The sequence below is a fragment of the Prosopis cineraria genome, unplaced genomic scaffold (genome assembly GCF_029017545.1).
Source record: "Prosopis cineraria cultivar Desert tree isolate PC_DT_omini unplaced genomic scaffold, ASM2901754v1 PC6, whole genome shotgun sequence".
In the NCBI taxonomy this organism is placed as follows: domain Eukaryota; kingdom Viridiplantae; phylum Streptophyta; class Magnoliopsida; order Fabales; family Fabaceae; genus Prosopis; species Prosopis cineraria.
Window position 1 is genome coordinate 14697326 of NW_026555337.1, and position 20192 is coordinate 14717517.

At 35.5% G+C, this 20192-nt stretch overlaps 1 protein-coding gene across 1 annotated transcript; it reads right to left on the reverse strand.

Moving 5' to 3' along the window:
- Positions 1-315: 315 nt before the first annotated feature.
- On the reverse strand, positions 316-19752 carry LOC129313288 (DNA mismatch repair protein MLH1). Its single transcript, XM_054956248.1, has 16 exons — positions 19421-19752; positions 18867-19039; positions 18594-18666; positions 18031-18165; positions 17718-17928; positions 16602-16750; positions 13249-13347; positions 12494-12563; positions 12256-12391; positions 11148-11242; positions 10967-11075; positions 7643-7868; positions 5364-5525; positions 4667-4832; positions 1326-1489; positions 316-879 (listed from the first exon to the last, which is right to left on the reverse strand). Exons 1-16 carry the CDS (start codon positions 19676-19678, stop codon positions 835-837), a joined length of 2271 nt encoding a protein of 756 aa, XP_054812223.1. The 5' UTR covers positions 19679-19752; the 3' UTR covers positions 316-834.
- Positions 19753-20192: the final 440 nt, after the last annotated feature.

Here is a 20192-nt window from a genome sequence, read left to right on the forward strand (position 1 = left end):
GGAGATGGTTGTTTACCCTTACCACAATCATATCACAAATTATGATCAATGAAATAAGTACTTCTATCGAATCCACTTGGGACGAATGACGAGCAAAGGAAATTCATTACCAACCGTTTGATGGAGATGCTGACTCGAGAAAACGCTCAAGGGAATAAAACAATAACCACAATTTTTCCCATCTATTCTCGAAAAAAACCGATTACATAAATAGTGAAGGACCAGTCTTACCATTAAATCCTAACAGATACCGGCAACTAGTAGATCAAAATTGGAGTAGACATAATGCTTACAAGGCAATAAAAACAGCGAAGGTTAACAAGAAGGAGCAGACTACTATACCTAATTCATAACCAAACAACATCCACGTCAGCAATATGCTTAAACATTTACAAAAATACTTACAGATTACCAATTATCAAATTGGCAACCGAATTCAAAACCACACTTGAGGCAAGCCTTTGCGACACACCTCCTACACCCGTCATTGTGAGGGAAGAGGTTTTAATTTCAACCCACACCCATGAGTATCGGTTATATCCTTATCAATTAGGCCGATCTTAATAATATGCCTTCAAGGCATTACAGAATTCCAACAAGCCATGCTAAGCTTTCACTCATCAATGATCATCTTCCAAACAAAAATATCTACAGTGATGATTGGATATGGTTTTGTTATATATTCAGAAATATTTACAAGAGACAACGTGGTTCAACATGATTAGGATAAGTATTTCTTCGAAGCCCTCTAAACTTTTAAGGACCAGAAGCCCAGAAAGCACCTTTATCCGAAGAACGAATAACATGGAGCCAAAGCAATTCTGTGTTAGGAGCTTAGCATCTTTCGAAAATCTTGTACAGCTTCTCCAGAGAAGCAACCTGGAAAAGGAACGAAAATTTTAAAAAAAATAAAAGACATACGTATAATCTTGTATAATTCCAAATCTATCCCCACTTCACCAGAGTAGCAACTTGTAAATTTTTTTTTTTTTTTGGATGAAACAATTAATAATTATTAGCTGTAATTTAGAACTACATATACAGCAAATTCCAGAAATACAAGTTCCAGAGAGCCCCTTCAATCATGTTAAGAACCATACCATCCCAACTACTCAAGCTAGTAGGTGAAGATTAATTCATGCCATATTTCTGACATGGCGATTAACAAGCCAAATTTGTTCAGTAAAAATATGGCATTACAAGGCCAAAATACATAAGCAGATAAGCAGTAAGGATTTCATATGTAACCATCAGGGGTGATGAGATTTGAATGGCACAAGACCAGAAACGAGTTATGAATTCATGCAGAGATATCATATATTTACCTGAACAAATGTTCCATTAGTAGCCATAGAAGCAGGCGGTTTGAAGAAGAGTCTCATTGATGGAAATAGCACATGTTGTATAGACCATTCACGCTGGGACCAGGCAAGCTGTGCCTCAGATAGCAGTTCATGATCAAAATCATTCTCCAACATCTCATCAGCCCCTGAACATGAAACTCACGGAGGTTAGATGTCACTAACATCTTTCACCCGAAAAACGATAAACTAGCAGCAAGTCACTATCATCTAGCACAATGTTTCATCCGAATTATGAAAGATGAAATTCCATGTCTTATCATCTAATTATATTGCGAGTGCCTCTTCTTTCTTTCTTTTTTTTTTTTGGGGGGGGGGGGGACTCTCATGGTCCCACGCTGTTAATTACGGTTCTTCAATTCAAGATACCAAACCACCCATGCTTGTATTTGGCTCTATCACAGCCATGGTTCATTAACTTGTCAAGTCCCCCACTTCTGCATTGCATATCAGCATAATAAATTCAAAAAGTATGTAACTACCACAACAAAGATGCAGCTGAACTTGACATTAGCATCTTAGAGACGAATTCCCAACAAATAAAGAAATCAAAGACCACAATATGGACTATTGAGGGAAAATTTGACATTTCCATTGCAGTCAGCGTAGTTTTGTCGTTTACTTGAGCTCGTCGTCCAAAGCATAGTTGTTGAATTTAATGGAATTCAAGAAGACCGCTGTATTATTTATCTATAAGATACTGCAACTCCCAAATCAGAGAAAAGGGTAGTAATTGAAAGATTTGGTTGTTTACAAGGGAAAAGGATAAGTAGGAAAGACAAAATAAAGAACAAAATAAAAAGGCAAACTAGCCTAGCATTTAAGATTTTTCCTTGCCTCTTCTCAGAACTCTAGCAAACATCAATAACAACTAGTTACAGCACAAGCTTCCCTCTTTCCTCCGTCAGCCAATCTCATAAATAGATAATGATGCTGGTCCTTCAAAGATTGAAACTAAGGTCATTTGGCCAACTCCTAAGAGCCTAGGGCCTAGGAGAGATTATGACTGAGAGGCTACTGTGGGAAGTTTATCGAGAACTCAGTGAAGATTGCAGAAATGCAAGAATTATTGAAGGACCCATTCAAATAAGGCCGATAGAACCTTTGAACAGGTCAAAAAAGCCATGGTGATAGTCCTGACAAAAGAAATGCCTGACTTTAGGCTTCCATTTGAAGGGGCAGCTGATACTTCGAGCAATTAGGGGCTATCTTTTGGGAAGACCCCTCCAATATTTCACCCTGCATTATCAGAGAAGACAAAGCAAGGGTCTGTATAGAAAGGAACTAAATGGCAGCATTATTTATCTGAGCAGCCATTTCTGATAAGAACAAAATGCCCTTAAATTCTTGCCACAGTGCTAACCCAGACCACAAGAAGTGGCTCTCAAAAATAATGGGATACCCATTTGCGATGCATTAAAAACCAGAGGCAGAAAATTGAGCTGTTAATGCTTCACCTAGGAAGGATAGTACAATGGAAATGGAAGATAACTGCTTTCAATCCTACAGGGATGACCCCTCTTAAAGCTCTTTAAAGGAGTGATCTAACAATAATGTTCACATGGAAAGATAACTTGACAACGGTGGAAGAGATGAGCAAAAAGTTGATGGAATGGAATTTGATCTCAGCTGAAATAAATTGGAGCAGGCACAAGTCAGAATCAAGTAGCATGCTGACAAAAAAGGAGGTGGAAATTTGACATAGATGATAGTGTTGATGATAGAGCAGGTGAATTTACTATGACATATCAAAGAAAACCAAGGAAGACCAAGAGGATAGAAGAGAACAATACTGCTAGTTTAGTTGATTGTCCTACCGATCCTGGTTGTATGTGGAAAGTGCAGGCCTAGTGATGTGTTGTGTACTGCCAAGAAGAGGCATGGTTTGTGTTGGGAGTAGTGTTAGTTACTTCTGAGTTGTAAAAGCCCTTCTTCTGTAGGTTGGAGGGTTATGTAATGTTTTTTGTAACTGAGAGTGGTGAGGAGAGTTCTGGCCTCTCAAATTCCAGTGTTGTGTGTATGTTCTGTTACTGTGTTTCTTGTATTTCTTTGATAGTCTTTGCTGTTCAGGTTGTGCTAGGGGAATATGGTTTTGGCTAGACTCATTGAGGTTCCTACAAGATAGTGGGAAGGTTCAGGAAGGTAGCCTATAAGCTGAAACTTCCTCGCATAGCAAGCATTCGTCAGGTGTTCCACGTTTGACAACTTTAAAATTCTGTATATACTGTCCCAACACAATCCATTCCTGTTTCACGCCCTGAGGAAATGGAGTAGCATGTGCAGCCTGAAACAACACAAAAGTGAACCATGACCTACGGACAGCAAGAAGTGCTTATCAAGTGGCTTGGTCTGCCTGAATGTCACAGTACTTGGGAGGATAAGGAAGTAATGAAAGTGCAATTGCTCACTTTCAGCAAGAGATGAGGGATAAGGAGAGACTCTGTGGGGAGGGAAATAATGAACCCAGCATCAACAAGGTTAATATGAGAAGCAAAAGGGAAGACACTAAATCAGGCAATTTGTATGCGTGAAAACAAAAGGGACGTCCATGATGAGAATTATGGGTGAGGTGGCTAAAACAGAAGGGAGTACAAGGGGAAACTAGCTAGAAACAACAAACTATATTGTAGTGCATGAGGGTGAGCAAGAAAGCGGCTGTTTGTGATATTATGATCAAAGGAAGCAGCTGAGAGGGATTTATATAATTTTCTTGGCAAGGAGTGGGAGAAACTGGCCTCAAAAACCAGGAGTGATATTTTCTTCTCTTATTTTCTTTGTTACTACCTTAAGCCTCATAATAACACAGTTCAGCCAACTACTCCCTCTTTCTGAGGAGATAGAAGTTGCATTCCCAATATAATAATACCATAGCTGAGCACCATAAAGAAAGAACTCTCTCTCTCCTACGTTTTAAGTTTCTGAAAGATATTTGCTAGGCTTACTCAAAGATCAAGTTTAACATTTTTAAAGCCCTAACATAAAGATCTTTGCTTCCCAAATATCTCGTTAACAGTCATACAGCTAAAAAATGAAAATAAAAGAAAAACTGAAAAGGAATGGTTCAGAAGTTCAACCAAACTAAGAAACTGAAATAAAATAAATGGTTATCAAAGATATGGATAACAAAAATCCAAACAAACCAAAATAAAAACTAGCCCTAGCTCTCACATTGATAATGCTAATTAACAAATCAAAATAAATACAAATAAAGAAGCATCTGTGTCAACTAGCTTCAGGAATTTACAATCAATCTCCAAAGTCAAAATATACATTTTGGACACAAATTGCAGCCATACAATCCATACCAGTAATGTTGCAAGAATTTTGCTCGGCACAACTTAATTTTCTCTTCTTGTAAAGCCGCAATCCCTCACCAGAAGGGTTGGGCAACATGGGTGGATGCATAGCGTAGAAATTTCCTAGAGCTGCCGCAATTTCTTGAAAGCAGTTCTTTTCATCTTCCCAATCAACCTGCTTATTAAAAAATAATATTACATTCTACATTCTTTCAAAAGGGAAGAATAATAACATGAACAATATCAAACATTCATGATTATTTTACAGCCAACATGCATATGGTTGCAAGTTTGGCTCAGATAGTCATGGCCACAGCCAGTAAAGCTTGGTGAACACAAGCTTGAGTCCCAATCATACATCCCATAGGAAAGGGGAGATGTTTAGTTGTTAGGAAAGCCCCATCAAAATGAACGGAACTAAACCAATGTATTGCACAGACATGATAGCCCCAGTGATATTCATCTTTAGCATATTAACTAAACTAAGGCATAACAGTATCGCTGACACTGTAATGACTGATCCGTGAAACAGACAGTTCAAGATTGCCTTGTAAAATCAATGTCTGCATCGTGCCCTGAAGTAGTGTCAAGTGTCCATGTTACTTGGTTACTGACAAGCTAGATATACAAATTAGGAATAGAAATCACAACCTTGGGGAAGAAGCAACAGATCAGAAAGAGCAAGAGAAGCAAAAGAAGTACTAACATCATTTCCCAAACAAAGCACAAATTCTGGGATGCGATCCATATCAGGAGTATACTGATCAAGTATCACAGGAAGTCTAGATAAATTTCCAAGTTTGTCAATATGTATACAGAAATGAAACTCCAGCATTTCAGCCTTCTGTTTCAGTAGATCTGTGTTCATCTGAAAAAAGTGTCAAAGAAATGCATGTCAAAAATATGAGAAATATAAAGAAAGCAATTTACGAGACATTTACATACAGATAATTACAATATTCTCACACAACGCACAAAATAAGATTACAATACTCTCAACTATTTTACCCAGATTCTACTTTTTTTTTCCCTACTCTATTTAATTTGAATTTATTGTAGAAGACAGAGGTAAAGTGACCTCTGTAGCTCTAATTTGATAGTCATTATGGAGTACATTAGGGCAAAATATAAGCAGTAACATAAACCTAATCCTATGATCTTAAAATATCTTTTAGTAAATCCTAATATCATAGGTTTATCTTCTAAGATATATAAAATATTAACAAGGATATAATATTTAAAGTAACAAAGATATAAGATATTAATGACATAATAATAATAAAACTACAATTACTGGCGCCTCCACACTCTCCCCTAAGCTGGGGAATAGATGTTAATCATCCCTAGCTTGGATGTGAGATCTTCAAATCTGGGTCCACAAAAGCTTTAGTAAGTAAATCAGCTACTTAAGAGTTTTGAGTTAACATGAGAGACTTTGAACATTCCTGAATCTATTTTTTCTTTGATAAAATGTCAATCAATCTCTATATGTTTCATTCTCTCATGTAGAATAGGATTCGTAGTCATTTTTATTGCAGATGTGTTGTCACAAAACATCTTCACAAGCAATGTCAATTCCTTCCTGAGCTCTTTAAGCATCCTCAATAACCAAATACCTTCGCATATCCCATGTGCTAAAGCTCCAATTCAGACTCTGCACTACTTCTTGAAACAACTTGCTGCTTCTCACTTCTCCAGGTCACCAAATTCCCCCAAAGCTACGTGGCATAACCTGTAGTAGATCTACTCTGTTACTGGTCCCCCGTAATCAGCATCAGTAAATATTTCCATGCTCCTACTTCTCCCCAGCCATTTCCAAGAGTCATGTTCAGATAATGTAGAATTCTGAAAACTAAGTGCACATGCTCCTCAATTGGATTACTCATAAACTGGCTTGCCACAGTCACAGGAAAACAGATATCTGGTCTAGTATGGGATAAATAAATCAATTTTCACATGAGCCTCTTGTAACTTTCTGCACCCATAGGTGGAAGAGGAGTTTCACCCTCCTTCATTTGCAACTTTGACTTATAGTCTGGTTTTCTGGGTCATAAATATCCCCACATTGTGAACTGGCATAACAAATTTGAAATAAGATGTTTGATTTCCTTAAGAAGAGTTTGAGTTTCTCAGTTGTTCTTACATGCAATTCTCATAGTTTGAGGGTTTTTTTTTTTTTTTTGGAATAAAGCTAGTTTGAGGGATATGAAAATAGAATGGAATGCAAGAATTTTGAACCTGAAGTTCCTTCCACCACATATTTGGAAGATGATTCTTTTTATGACCTCTGTGGATTTCAGCAAATAGTTTTATCAGGGATATCGTTTTCATTAACATCTTTCTATATCTTAAGAGACTGAATCTAGGATTCTAGGAGATATTAGAGATGTGATATCTAAGATTAAGATCCTAGGAGAAGAAGGGCTACCAAGCCGCCTATATGTATCTACCATCTTTGTACTCTGCATCAATAAGAAAATAACACATTCAGAGGCGGATAAACTCCTCTGTTTCCACATTATTCTGCATATAAAAAACACATTCAGAGGCGGATATACTCCTCTGTTTACACATAAAGCACTGTCAAGTTCAAAAGTCCATTTTTTCTTCCCCCCCCCTGGTCAAGGAGGATTTTTTGTTCTCTGCTTCTGTGTCGTTTTGGATTCTCTCTTCTCATGAATAAACAATAAACTTTTCTTCATTAAAATAAAAGAAAAAAAATGAAAAGTGGTTTTATTCTTCAATATTCAAGCATAGATAGTTTTGCGAAGTATTGAAGCTTTCAAAGTTTCAAACAAAAGGGAAAAAAGATTTTTATTCTCTTTGAATTCAACTTCTTTGTATGTGGAGGGGAGAGAGGAAAGGGAACATGTTTGGGCTACAAATAACTTAGCACAATTAAATTAAGCAATATGCTCATAATATCATAATGGAAGAATGTATAACATTCATCATATAAGCATAATCCAGAGGCAGGGAAATTACTTCTGCAATTTTCTCTTTCAAGTCATCATTCTCAATGGATTCTGACTCTAAATCCTCTTCCTTCAGTGTCAGCGTGATCAAGTCTTTCAAGGGAGCTGATTCTGAATCTAAATCCTCTTCCTTCAGTGCCAGCATGATCAAGTCTTTCAAGGGGGCTGGATCACTTAGTTGTATAGCATTGAAATGTTCAAACCGACTCAGAACTTGCTGATACATAAGCTCTTTGCTGAAAGTGTATTAATACACAAAAATATATTAAAAAAACTATAGAAACACGTAATGTGTTTATGCACCGGCTCTTTTACAAGCTGCAAAAAGAACCATATAAAGCAGTCATGAACCCCAAAGGTAGGGGTGAAAAGTGAGAAAAAGAAACAGATAAGAGAGCCCTATATATAAAGTACAATATTACATCTTCATAGTTCTTGAGGAAGGCAAAACACCTTAGAAAACCAATAATAAAATTCCTAAAATTCACATCTCTCTTAATTTCACAAGCTAAAAGGCTGACCTCATCTATGCAGGACAGCATCACTAAACAAGCAGAGTAGGTTGTTTTATCATATAGACAGGCATACCATATTGACAATTGTTTTCAGTTTACCAAACCATACTATTTCACTCTTGCAAGCTACAATATAAAAGTTACAGAGCATAGATGCTATCAATCTGATGGTTGACTAGCGACAAAAGAAAAGTCCCCTAAAGATCCATGATTTCCTAGGAGGAAAAGTAGCCATTCCACACGTCCTCTGAAGTTAAGGAGTGTATGTCTATCTTGAGCTCTGGGCACAGCCTTGGCGAGTATTCCAGTTGTTTGTAAACGTGTTGGAATGTAGACCATCTCCATTATTACTCGTTCTACCTTTTCCTCCATAAATTGGGGATCAATTTCCACTTATTTGGTTCTTTCATAATGAATCAAACTTTTAGTATTGCTTATTGCACCCATTAGTCGCACAAAAGCTTCATAGATGTTACAGTTGGAAATTTAAGTACTTTAAAGATCCTTGTTGGTCATATCCCTTCACAATGCAAGTTCTGTAGCTAGAAACTTAACTTTGCACTACTTCAAGCTACAACTAACTACTTCTTGCTTCAAACTAGATTAACCAAGACAAAGGTAGTCTTCTGAGATTGACCTTCTATCAATGAGAGTACCAACCCAATCAACTTCAAAAATACTTCCATAGCTTTGCTAGTTCCCATTTAGAAAAAATCCCTCCTCCTTGAGTCAACTTCATGTATCTTAGTACCCTGTTTACAACTTCAAGGTACTCCCTTCATCCCTATATGAGTCACTTTTAACTACTTTACATACACCAATGAAGTTTGTTAAAATTAGTTGAAGTTCTTGAAACTTTCAAAAATTACCAACACTCTTACGAAACTACCCTCATTAAATTGTAACCCCATTTCAATTATGCCTCTCTCAATCCCTCTCTCCATCATTACTCTCATTTATATAGTGAGGGAAAATTTTTGGGGGAAAAAACATTTAATGCTGCCTAGATTTTGTAAAGTGACTTATATTTTGAATATTCAAAATCTGTAGAATGTGACTTCATTTAGGGACAAAAGAAGTATTTTCAGTCAAATTATGCAAGCATAGGCTACGTTTGGTTGGCTAGAAGCATTTTGGTGAAAATGGAACTGGATAAGTAATTGGAATTGGAATAGGAAAGAGATTGGAAATGGATTTTAGAAGTATGTTTGGTATGACAAAGGAAATAGATGGAACCTTGGCATGGTTTTTGTTCGGTTAAGATGAATTAAGCATAGAAAAGGAAAACAAAAATTTGAAAAGACAACAATGCCCTTATCTTTAATTTCATCTTCATAGTTCCTCATCTTCTATTTTCTTCTTCCCATCAATAAAATCCACAAACCAGAATAACCACTAAAGAAGTATAAAATTAATCTAGAATCACCAAGAGGCAGAATCCTCCTTTTCAGCTTGAATTTGAATTTTCACATCTGTAATTTCTCAAGAAACTGCTAGGGATACTTCACACAGTAGAGTAACATTCGGAGCTCACAAGTACTTGGCAAAGGGGATTTTCGAAGGCCAGCCAAGAAAATGTGATGAGTTCACATTCAAGAAGGCAATGCCAATGAAAAAGATGGATATGGAAGCTGAGGAGGTTAGACATGTAATGGGAGAACTCATCGGTGAGTACAAAAGGAATGCCTAAAATCTCATTACCAAGAACTGCAACCATTTCTATTTTGTATTACTAAAACTTCAAGGGGACCCTACCATGTAGAATAAGGCTTCTTGTTGTAAACTTCTCCATGGTCGCCACTAACAAAAATGCTCTCGATATCAAGTTGATGGAGCTTGGGTCAAGATTTTCAACCATGAGCAATGGGGCACATAGATTTGGGTTAAGCTTTTAGCTACTAACCAAGTCTTGTATCTATCAATTCTGAAATCATCTTTATATTTCACAATAAACACTCATTCACATCCCAAGAGTTGCTTACCATAAGTTTTTTAAGTATGCTCCCATGCAACATTATTTTATTTTGTAGGGCACTTAGCTCTTCAATTACAACATCTGTCATCAATTCATTTCAGCAAACTTCTTATTTTGGTAGTGCATGCATCCTTCAATTTCATCAGAGCTCAACCTTGCAGAACTTGTCTTCAACCAATGTATGTTCATCTATTATGTTTGAATGAAACTTCTCTTACCCTAGTTGGGACGAAGAAAAGGAAAACACGATACCATTCAAAGCAACCTCACTAAATACAATTGCACCTACTCTAATTCACACTAAGTAGAAGTAGCCTTTCTAACAGACTAACAAGCTAACAGATCAGTAAAAATCTAATAACTATTAATTCTAAGTGATCCAACTAACCATAAAATATTCATGGTCAATAACTTTCCATTCTTTCCTGTAGATTTTTTTACACAGGACTCAAGAAGATTAGGGGCAGAAGAGAAGTATAGAACAAACAAAACAATATCAACAAGAAGAACAATCAAAGATACAAATTAATCCCACACTTTACAGGATTTGACCTGGGTCTTCAACAATAGATAAACAGAAAAATTGATTCTCTGAAAAATAGGCATAGATTATATCTGTCTGACAAAGCTCCCCCACCCTGTCGTCATCTCCTAAACATATTAACTAGACCACCTATGAACCACAAGTTGGCCAAAATTTAACCTATGACCCCAATTGCAATTGCATGTCTGATTTTAAATGTTCAAACGCTGCAAACAGTAGTGATTGTGTTTTCTTTTAAGAGAAAAAAATATGAAGCGTAAACAACTTCTTAGCATAAACCAGAAATAGCAAAATATCTACCTCAGGTTTACCACATTGGCAAGATATAGATGAGTGTTATATTGAAGCAATGCAAAGACATCATCTGCCATTCCAATATATGTGCAGTTCCTTACAATATCAAGCAAACCTTCAAAGAATGTTTATCATATCAGTGAACCTTTTGAGAAGAAATCATCAGAGAGTCATGAAAGATTAATACCAGAGTGACAGTTGCTATTGATCTCATCAAGAAGCTGCTGAACGCTGGCGTACTCTGCAGAATCTTTTGGGTACCTTCTTTGTCTAACTGAGGACCTGACAAGGAATACTGCAACTCATTTATTTAAGGACAAAGCACTTCATACGTTTTAACCTGTTATAGAATTATCTAAAGATTACATAATTCTAGCATCCAAATACAGCATACAAACTAATTATAAATGTGAAAGGTATTATTTATTATGAATGCCTAAATCCCAATTTATGCAAGGCATTATCCATTTTGTGGGAGTTGAGGTTATCATTATGAAAGGTATTATTTATTATGAATGCCTAAGTCCCAAATCATGTAAGGCATTATCCATTTAAAGCAAGGAGAATCCAAACTCTCAATAATCTGAAAATTTACAGTTCATCTTCCTCGCCATGCTTTGCTGTGAGTCTTGGTCTTGGGTATTCTCATGATTAACATTAAAGTACGCTTTTTCTCATGCTAACCTCCAACATATAATTTTCTTATTTTAACTAGTGAAATATTATTTTTCCAAGCTAAAAAACAACATATTTGGTCATTTGGGCCTAGCAGGCTTTGATAATGAGAAGAATTTCAGAGCATAAAGTCTCCGAATGCTGGTCTTATTGATGGTCAGGGGTAAATGTATAAACAGAAAATAACAATTTTTCCCCTCAATCCCATCAAAGCAGAGTATATAATCATCAATATATTAATATATTATATAGAGATAAAATGGGTTAATGTTGTTATTTTACTATCCAATGGCATAACTTTTGATTTAATTTTTCTGAACGCTATATAATTTTAAATATTTCAATCTCCATGGAAATGACTGTAGTTGTAACTAGTTTGAAACAAAAATATGCGGGCAAAATGTGTGTGTGTGTGTGTGTGTGTGTGTGTGGGCAAAACAAAAACAAAAAAAAAACAAAAATACAACAACAAGGCAAGGTCTTAGGAGCTAAATCAGTAATTAAAAAAAAAATTAACACAATTGAGTAACAAATAAAACGGAATAATTGCATAGGATTTGCAACACTTAACAAAAGGCTTCAAATAAGCAGAAAAAGTACAGGAAGCAAATAAAAATCACCTCACTGCAGTCAAGCTAGCACTCTTGTCAAGATGTCCAATTGGCTGGGGTTCCATGTAAGCATGCAATCTTCCACAAGGATTCAATGAATCTGTTCTAACCATTTTATGTACTGGAATTTTCTGTGATTTTGAACCTGTGATTAACAAACAAATATCATATGCTTAATGAAGCATGTTCAGGCACTTACTAAAACAAAAAACCTGCAACACAATAAGGAAGAGCAATTTTGCAATACCTGGCACCAAGAGACTGAGGTTAGCCTCCTTGCATGGTTTCATATAACACGAAGAGGATGGTTCAGCGTTCTGTCACAAGAGAGAATAAAATCAAATTTCATGAGAGCATTAATGGAGTATAGCATGATCAAACAGATCAAAAATTGCTCTCATAATTAAAGAATTTGAAGAAAAAAATTAGCAATAAAAGTAAAATGAAGAAAATTTAATTCTTAAAAATGATGCAGAATCTGGTCAAAGTTACTTCAAGTCAAAATTTTCAAAACTTGAAGCTTCACTTCTATAATAAAAAAAAAATTATAAACAAGCCACAAATCATTTTGTGAAATAAAGCAGTGCCAAATAGAATAAACTGTACTTGATCCAACACTCTCTATGTGAATCCTTTTATTCTAAACGACCATTGGTAGAGTGAATGTTCCACTAAATTATCAAACCTCATTGTAAATTTAAAAAGATGAAAAAGAAAAAACAAGGGATAATGCTTGACAATCTTGACATGAAATAATCTCTAGCAAATTATTAAGTTGCCAGTCCCAGTAAAAGCTAGCACAGCTAACCATGAGAAGAAACCCCAACTCCAGACATTGCTGAAACATATCACTGGAAAATGGTAAAAGGTTTTGATATTTGCATAAATATATTTCCACATAGTTCAAAGAAGCAACTACTACTCACCATGCTCGTAATAAGCAGATATTACTAATATTCCGAGCAGTACCTCAAACCTGGAGTTCTGACCCGTAAGACATACCTCTTCTTGAAATGTCCGCATATCATTTGAACTTCTCAATCTTGATTCAACCAACGTTTGTATCTTCTCGATGATAACTTCCTGATTTAAAAGGCTTACCTGCATGACCAAGAAAAACATTGTTTTCAATAACAAAGATCTTGAAAATGCAAGGATGCAAATCCTACTAAATATTGAAAATATATTCCAACAGCTACAAGTAAAATATTGCCAGGAATAAAGATCTACCATGAAGTTACCAATTTAAGTTAATGTGAGTATGATAAGATCCAAGATAGCGTGCCCATAAAGATTTATTCAAGAAGGAAGCATCAAAAGATAAATTAAGATAAATCATGATAGATTATTTGATCCAGTATTTTATTTAGTGTTTCCCTTTATTTAGTTTTTATTTAGATTTCCCTAGATTTTATTTGTGTAGATTTAATTCAATGTTTTAGATATTTAGATTTTATCTAGTATTTTAGATTTCAGGAAATTCTAGTTAGTTATCTAGATTTTATTCAATATTTTATATTGTATTTAGCATTATAAACATGACTAGCAACTTAGAAGCTAGTATATCAGCATCATCAATAAAACAGTTTTTTAAACCCTTTGGAGATTCTCCTAAGCATAGCTATTGAGAAAAATATAGGACGAGATACTTGCTTTATATTTTCTTGATAGATTTATTTTCCCTATTTTCTCTTGTTCTTCTGAGTCCTATCAGAGTAGGAGGAGCTTTCGCCCCTTAAATAAGGGGTGGGGGTTTGATTCCCAACCTTTATACTTAGAGTAAATTTAGTCAAAAGAATCTACCGTTTGCCTTTAGTATCTTGAGGGAGATTAATATTTGCTATTGGCAAAGAATAATCCTAGTGTCTCACCCAAATAATAATAATAATAATAAAGATATAGAGTTTACATTTACAATTTAATAAGGAATGGCATGTAGGATAATCAACTAATTCAAAAGCCTAAGCTACTAGAGGGAATAGGGACCTAATTAATTATTATAACAATTCCAATTACAGCTTGAGCTAAGAGGCCAGCCTATTCCAGAAGATTTGCTCAGTAAGCAGGAGAGCCAGGGCAATGTCCAGGGATTCCTAGGCTCTGAGGTAAGTAACTAAAGATGCTTAGGGCGATGTTACTTAATACATATCAATTATAATATTATTCTTCTAGCTTTTGAGCTGTGAAATCATTCATTAAAGTTTTATAACCAAGTAATTCTGACATTTCACTTTGATGATGCAGATAACCCATTTGATCTTAAATATGATTTAATCAATTTTAATTTTGAAAAACTTATTTCAGCAGTAGCAACTACTATAGGTATTGTTAATGATATTCTACAAGAAACGTGTGTATTTGGAAAAGAATCTAATCTCTTGGTATGGTTTAACACTTCTATAGGAGTACGAATTTATTTTGTTACAACTTCGCTCAATACTCTCAATTTAAAAAATAAATCAGGACCATCAATACCAAAATATTCACTGCAACTTTAAAAACTTTCTAAGATTGGAACAATAATTTTTTTCAATTCATCCTCATCCATACATTTAAAACTCAATGCTTTTTTTAATTTTTTATAAACTTCTCTTTTATTCATTTCACTTGATACTGTACTAGCCACCAATTTTATTGGGCATAATCTGTAGGATGTCTGTAATTCTGATAGAAAGAGGAAGAGAGTAGAGAGAGAGAGGCAAAAGAAGGAAACAGAGCGAGAAGAAGAAGAGAAACAGGGAGAGAAAAGAACAGGGAGGTTTAGAGGAATTCTGAACAGTACGCTGGACATTCTCATCCAAGGTAAATCATAATCTGATTTACAAAGGTGTAGCTATTTATAGTTTCCTATTCCTACCCATGCTCACCAACAGCTACTTTATTAAATAACTAACCTGTCATAATTACAATTATGTAACATAATCTAACACTTTTTTTATCGAGGCCTACACATATTAAATACTATTAATACCTATATGCATTAAGGGCTTTACATACTGATCATATATGCACACACACATATATTGAGGGCCTGGTATAGAGCAAGGCCCCATGTAGTCGCCTATTTCGCTTAACCTGCCACATGGCCCTAAGAAGAGCCTCAAAGTTTAAGTTCCCCTAAAGGCATCCATTTTCACTTAATGTAGAACATTACATTACAGAACCCTTCAAAAGCCAAAGTACATGAGGCCCCTCTCTTGGAAGCTTTTGATAGGTGCCCAAGGGGGATGGGAAACTCTGAAAAGTTAACCACTAAGGCGAGAAAACCAGCACTCTCAATTAGCCATCCTTGGAAAGCCAAGATCCCAACTACACTTTGCAAGACTGCGACAGTTCACCAGATGACATTTCACTCTACTTTCTCACCAATCAAAATTTACATAAATCTTTTCAAAGTTGTCCATGGTGAGCTTTGATACCAATTGATAGGCACCCAAGTGAGGTAGGAAACCCTCCCAAAAACCAGCCATTGAGGTATAAGAATCAACTTACTTTGATACCACATAGAGAATATCATACTACTCAACATAAGACTTGGGCATCTCACACCACCTTCATTTCCATCAATTGGCCCTCCCTAGAAGAATCTTTAAATCTAAATGGAAATGCACACTGAAATTATAAATAGAAATCGGTATGCTCGAGTCTAACCTTGCTAACATAGCTATGGTTCCCTTGAATAAAATAATGATGAGGAAGATTCTGGTTAAATTGATAAAGCGATGCACCAAAGATTAGTAGGAAAATTACTATATTTTTTCACAATCAACCTGATACAGTTTTGCAATGAACATCTCAAGCTTGTTCAAAATTACGCTACTGAATATCATGTAGAAGCAATAAATCAAATTCTGCAATATCAAAAAATGACACGAGGAAAAAGGTAGTTTTCCAAGAAAGTTACCAAAAGATGCATAGAGTTGTGTGCTTATAAATGTTGATTGGGTTGGATCTCTCATTGATAGAAGATCAATATTAGGTTACCATGCCTATGTTTAGGATAACCTAGTTACTGGCAAGAGAAAGAAGCAGGCATAGCTTGAAACAAGCTAAGGCTGAATTTAGAGCTATGACTCATGGAATATGTGAAGGTATGCAGTTAAAAAGGCTTCTTAAGGATATTTTGTTGTTGTGAACTCCTTTTAGTGCTAGGGACTTTCTTGGAAACTTGTTCTTTACTTAGGCCTATAAATAGAGGCCTCACCACACTCATAAGATATCAAAACATTTATTTAAAAATAATACAAATTCTCTAACTCTTTCCAATATGTTCTCTCAAGACAGAAATTATGGTCAGCAAAGAATTTATAAACAGATGCTGACATGCATGCTCTAATTAGGCCTGTACTAGTTACCTCTCTCTTTGTTGGATGCACATTTACATCAACATTCTCAGGAGGTAACACAATTGTCAAGTATACAAACGGTTTAGAAGCTTTGGGCAATGTTGCTGAATAAACAACTTCAATTGCTCTCTTCAATGCAGAACACTCAACCAATCTATCTGAGGAACAAGAAGAAAATTTTCTTGAGAACCCGTATACTTTGTTCAGACAAAACAAAGCTGAAAATAAAAGAAAATAGATTTCCAATGTAAATGATAAGATAGCCTTTTTAAGCATTGAATAAAGTTAAAAAAAAAAAAAACAGAGAGCTGTCAGTCCAATCTCTCTGTATATCAATCAAATACACTTCCTTGCGCCATGGAATAGATCAATTAAATAGACTTCCTTGAAGGCACCATGAAAAATGCACCAAAAAGAAAAGGCTCATAACATCAGAAAAACAGCAGTGTCATAGCATTATGTCCTGCATCCTGGAACCAACGTAACTTGTCAAGATTTTTTCTTTTTTTTTTTTCCTTGCAAGATTAAAGGAATGCTAACAGATAAAGAATTTAGGGAAATCTTGTAGGTTAAGAAATTAGCTGCTTGTATTGAGCCTCCCCTCCCCCAAACCAGAAAAGGAAAAAAAAATAGAGAGAAAGAAAAAAATGTGGGGGGAAGGGGAGCTGCTTGTAGTGCACCAAATGTAAGAGTTATAGATGTCTCTGGTTACAGCAATAGTGAAAAAAAAGGTTAAGGGGCAATGTAATACATCCCATCATCAATTTCAATAATAAGTTCTACTTGATGTCCATTCCTTTTCTCCCTCACTTTTGATGAGGATAATTCTGTTTCTTTTTCAGGCCAAGTGTTTCTTAAAATAGGAGTCCAGGATAAAAGGAGCCTTCAAATATTTTATGGTTAGCTTTAAGCCTGATCATCATCTTTTGTTGGGATTTGAGTGGTGAGGTTTGCTGCTGCCTTTCCACATTTGAACATTTTCACTTCAATAATGTCAAGTTCAAATGAAAGTAAAACCATGAATTTCTACAAATTAAAGTGTTTCTCTAAAAGCAAAAGACACCGAGAAAGCTAAATACATAATTGCATGTTAATGACACGCGTGCTTGCATCCACAACACATACCATTGATGAAAAGAACCATTGTGATCTTCTTGGCAGCATAATCCGCATTAGAGATGAAACCATGCATCTCAAAAGGTGAACCAGACGGATCATCATTTGAAGCTTCAATTTCCATCAAATTGCGAGCAACTGAAACACCATAAACAGATCCAATGGCATCAAGCCTTGATGAAGTAGCAACAGTGTGAACATCAGCTCTCATAGCTCCATGCTGAATGCAACGAGAGGAAAAATGTGCAAAGAAAATTAGTAGGAAGAACATAATATGTGGCAAAAGAATGCAGAGAACAGGTTTATCCCTAAAGACACTGACCTTTCTACAAGAGAAACCAACATTTATGTGATGTATGGCAAACCGGCTAATCAAGTCTACAATCTTTGAATAGTCATCAACAGAATTTTGAAATGCCTTCCTCCTTGCAGCCATATTATAGAATAAGTTCTCAACCTTATAACAAAACCAGAAGAATTTCAACTCAGAAAAATAAGTCCAATCGCATATTTAGAGTATATTTTCTGAAGACAATTTAGTTAAATGGAGAATAATAAAGACAATAATGCTCAAGTGTAAGACTTACAGCAATTAGCAAATGAAGGATAACACAAGGAATGCGGTCATTTACATAAAGGCAAGGATAGCCTTGGAACAAGTTGCACATACACATACACATATATTATGCAGCTATATTAAATAGAAAAACATAATCATAAATGTTTAATGAGACTGACCCTTGTACTCAGGCATTTTTCTTTTTCCTTTTCAGTAATGTCTTCAGTTAAATTCTATAGATGATTCCAAGCAACTGTGCACCAGTACAGCAAAAAGACTTTTTCTTTTTTTTTTCATGCCAACACAGCAAAAAGACTTGTTCATACCATTATCTGGGTTCCTTTTACAGCAGCGCAAGCCTTTGGTTCATGCTCCATAACACCATCTCTATATGATACCCTGAACCAAAAATTCAGAACAAGTCAACAAAAAGTCGTAAAATTTAGATGGATGGCCAAAGTAGAGAAGATAATAAAATCATAACTGACTATGGTAGCAAAATTCTACACGTCCTCAAACCACAAGCAAGTGAAAAACATGATAACTGGGATTTTTCTACATTTGTATTATTTATATCTTTATATTAAACTGTCATTCACCTGTAACCATGCAACTGCCCTTTGGTGATGGTCGTGACTGTAACATGACCAACATAAGTCATGCTTGCCAAAGCCTCTCCCCTAAATCCCATTGATTTAATGGACTGTAAATCCTCAAATGCAGACAACTTTGATGTTGTATGCCTCTCGCACAATATGCTCAGGTCCTCATACTGCAGGAACGCATAGCAAAATAATCACAAAAAAAAAAAAAGTCATTCAAAATAGGGGGGATATCTATCTTTATACCAAGAACAGTTAAGTTTTGAACAAAACATTCCTAGTTATGCATAATAACCGAGCAAAGACTGCTAGTTCAAAGAGTTTGATTATTCCAAAATCATGTAAGAAAATAAAAGGAGTGAAACAACCGATTTTCTCTTTAGCCAGACTGTAATTATCCAAATGAAAAATAGGGCACTACTACCATAGAAAATTTTTCCATTAAAAATAGGTACTATAAAAACTAAGGGGGGAAGAGATAGAACAGTTCCTGATTTATCTGGAACAAACGAAAAGTACGAAAAATATTGACAATGTGCAGAAGAACCCACTCGAATGCCATGGCCATCATCGGACACTTGGATAAGTTTGAGGCCGCCGTCCTTAATCGTGACGCTTATGGAGGACGAGTCCGCGTCAATGCTGTTCTCAACCAGCTCCTTGACGGCGGAGACCGGGCGCTGGATGACCTCACCGGCGGCGATTCGATTGACGACAGACTGGTCGAGTCGGTGAATCTTGGGAGGCTCTTTAGGCAGCTGCTCTTCAACGTTCATTGGCAAGGGTTCATCACCGGCATGCGATTCCATGGCTATTGGCTTGGCTTGTCCAGTTCAGTGTCCCCGCCTTCCCGGTAGGGGAGAAGAAGGGCTTCAGTGGGAAACCCGCCAAAAGAATTAATGTCATGAGAGAGTTAAAAAAATAATAATAATAATAATAATAATAATAAAGAAATAAAAAAAATCGACGCAATTTAAAAAAAAAAACAGAGATTTTTGCAGTATAACAATATAACTCATGATATAAAATCAAACCAAATAAATAACTTAATATTTATTATATTTTATATTATAATTAATTTATTTTATTTTTAAATAATATATTATTATTTATCAATAATAAATTTTTTGTAGATTTTTAATGATAAATTTTTTGTATTCCAATGATAAATTATTGATGGAATTGCAATAAAAGTTTTAAAGTGAGTATAATTGCAGATAAGGCCTAAATAATTTTAATATATCTCTAAAGGCCCTTACAATTATGTTCAATGATGCAATGACCTAATTACCCCTCATATTCAGATCACTCCTTAACTCTTTT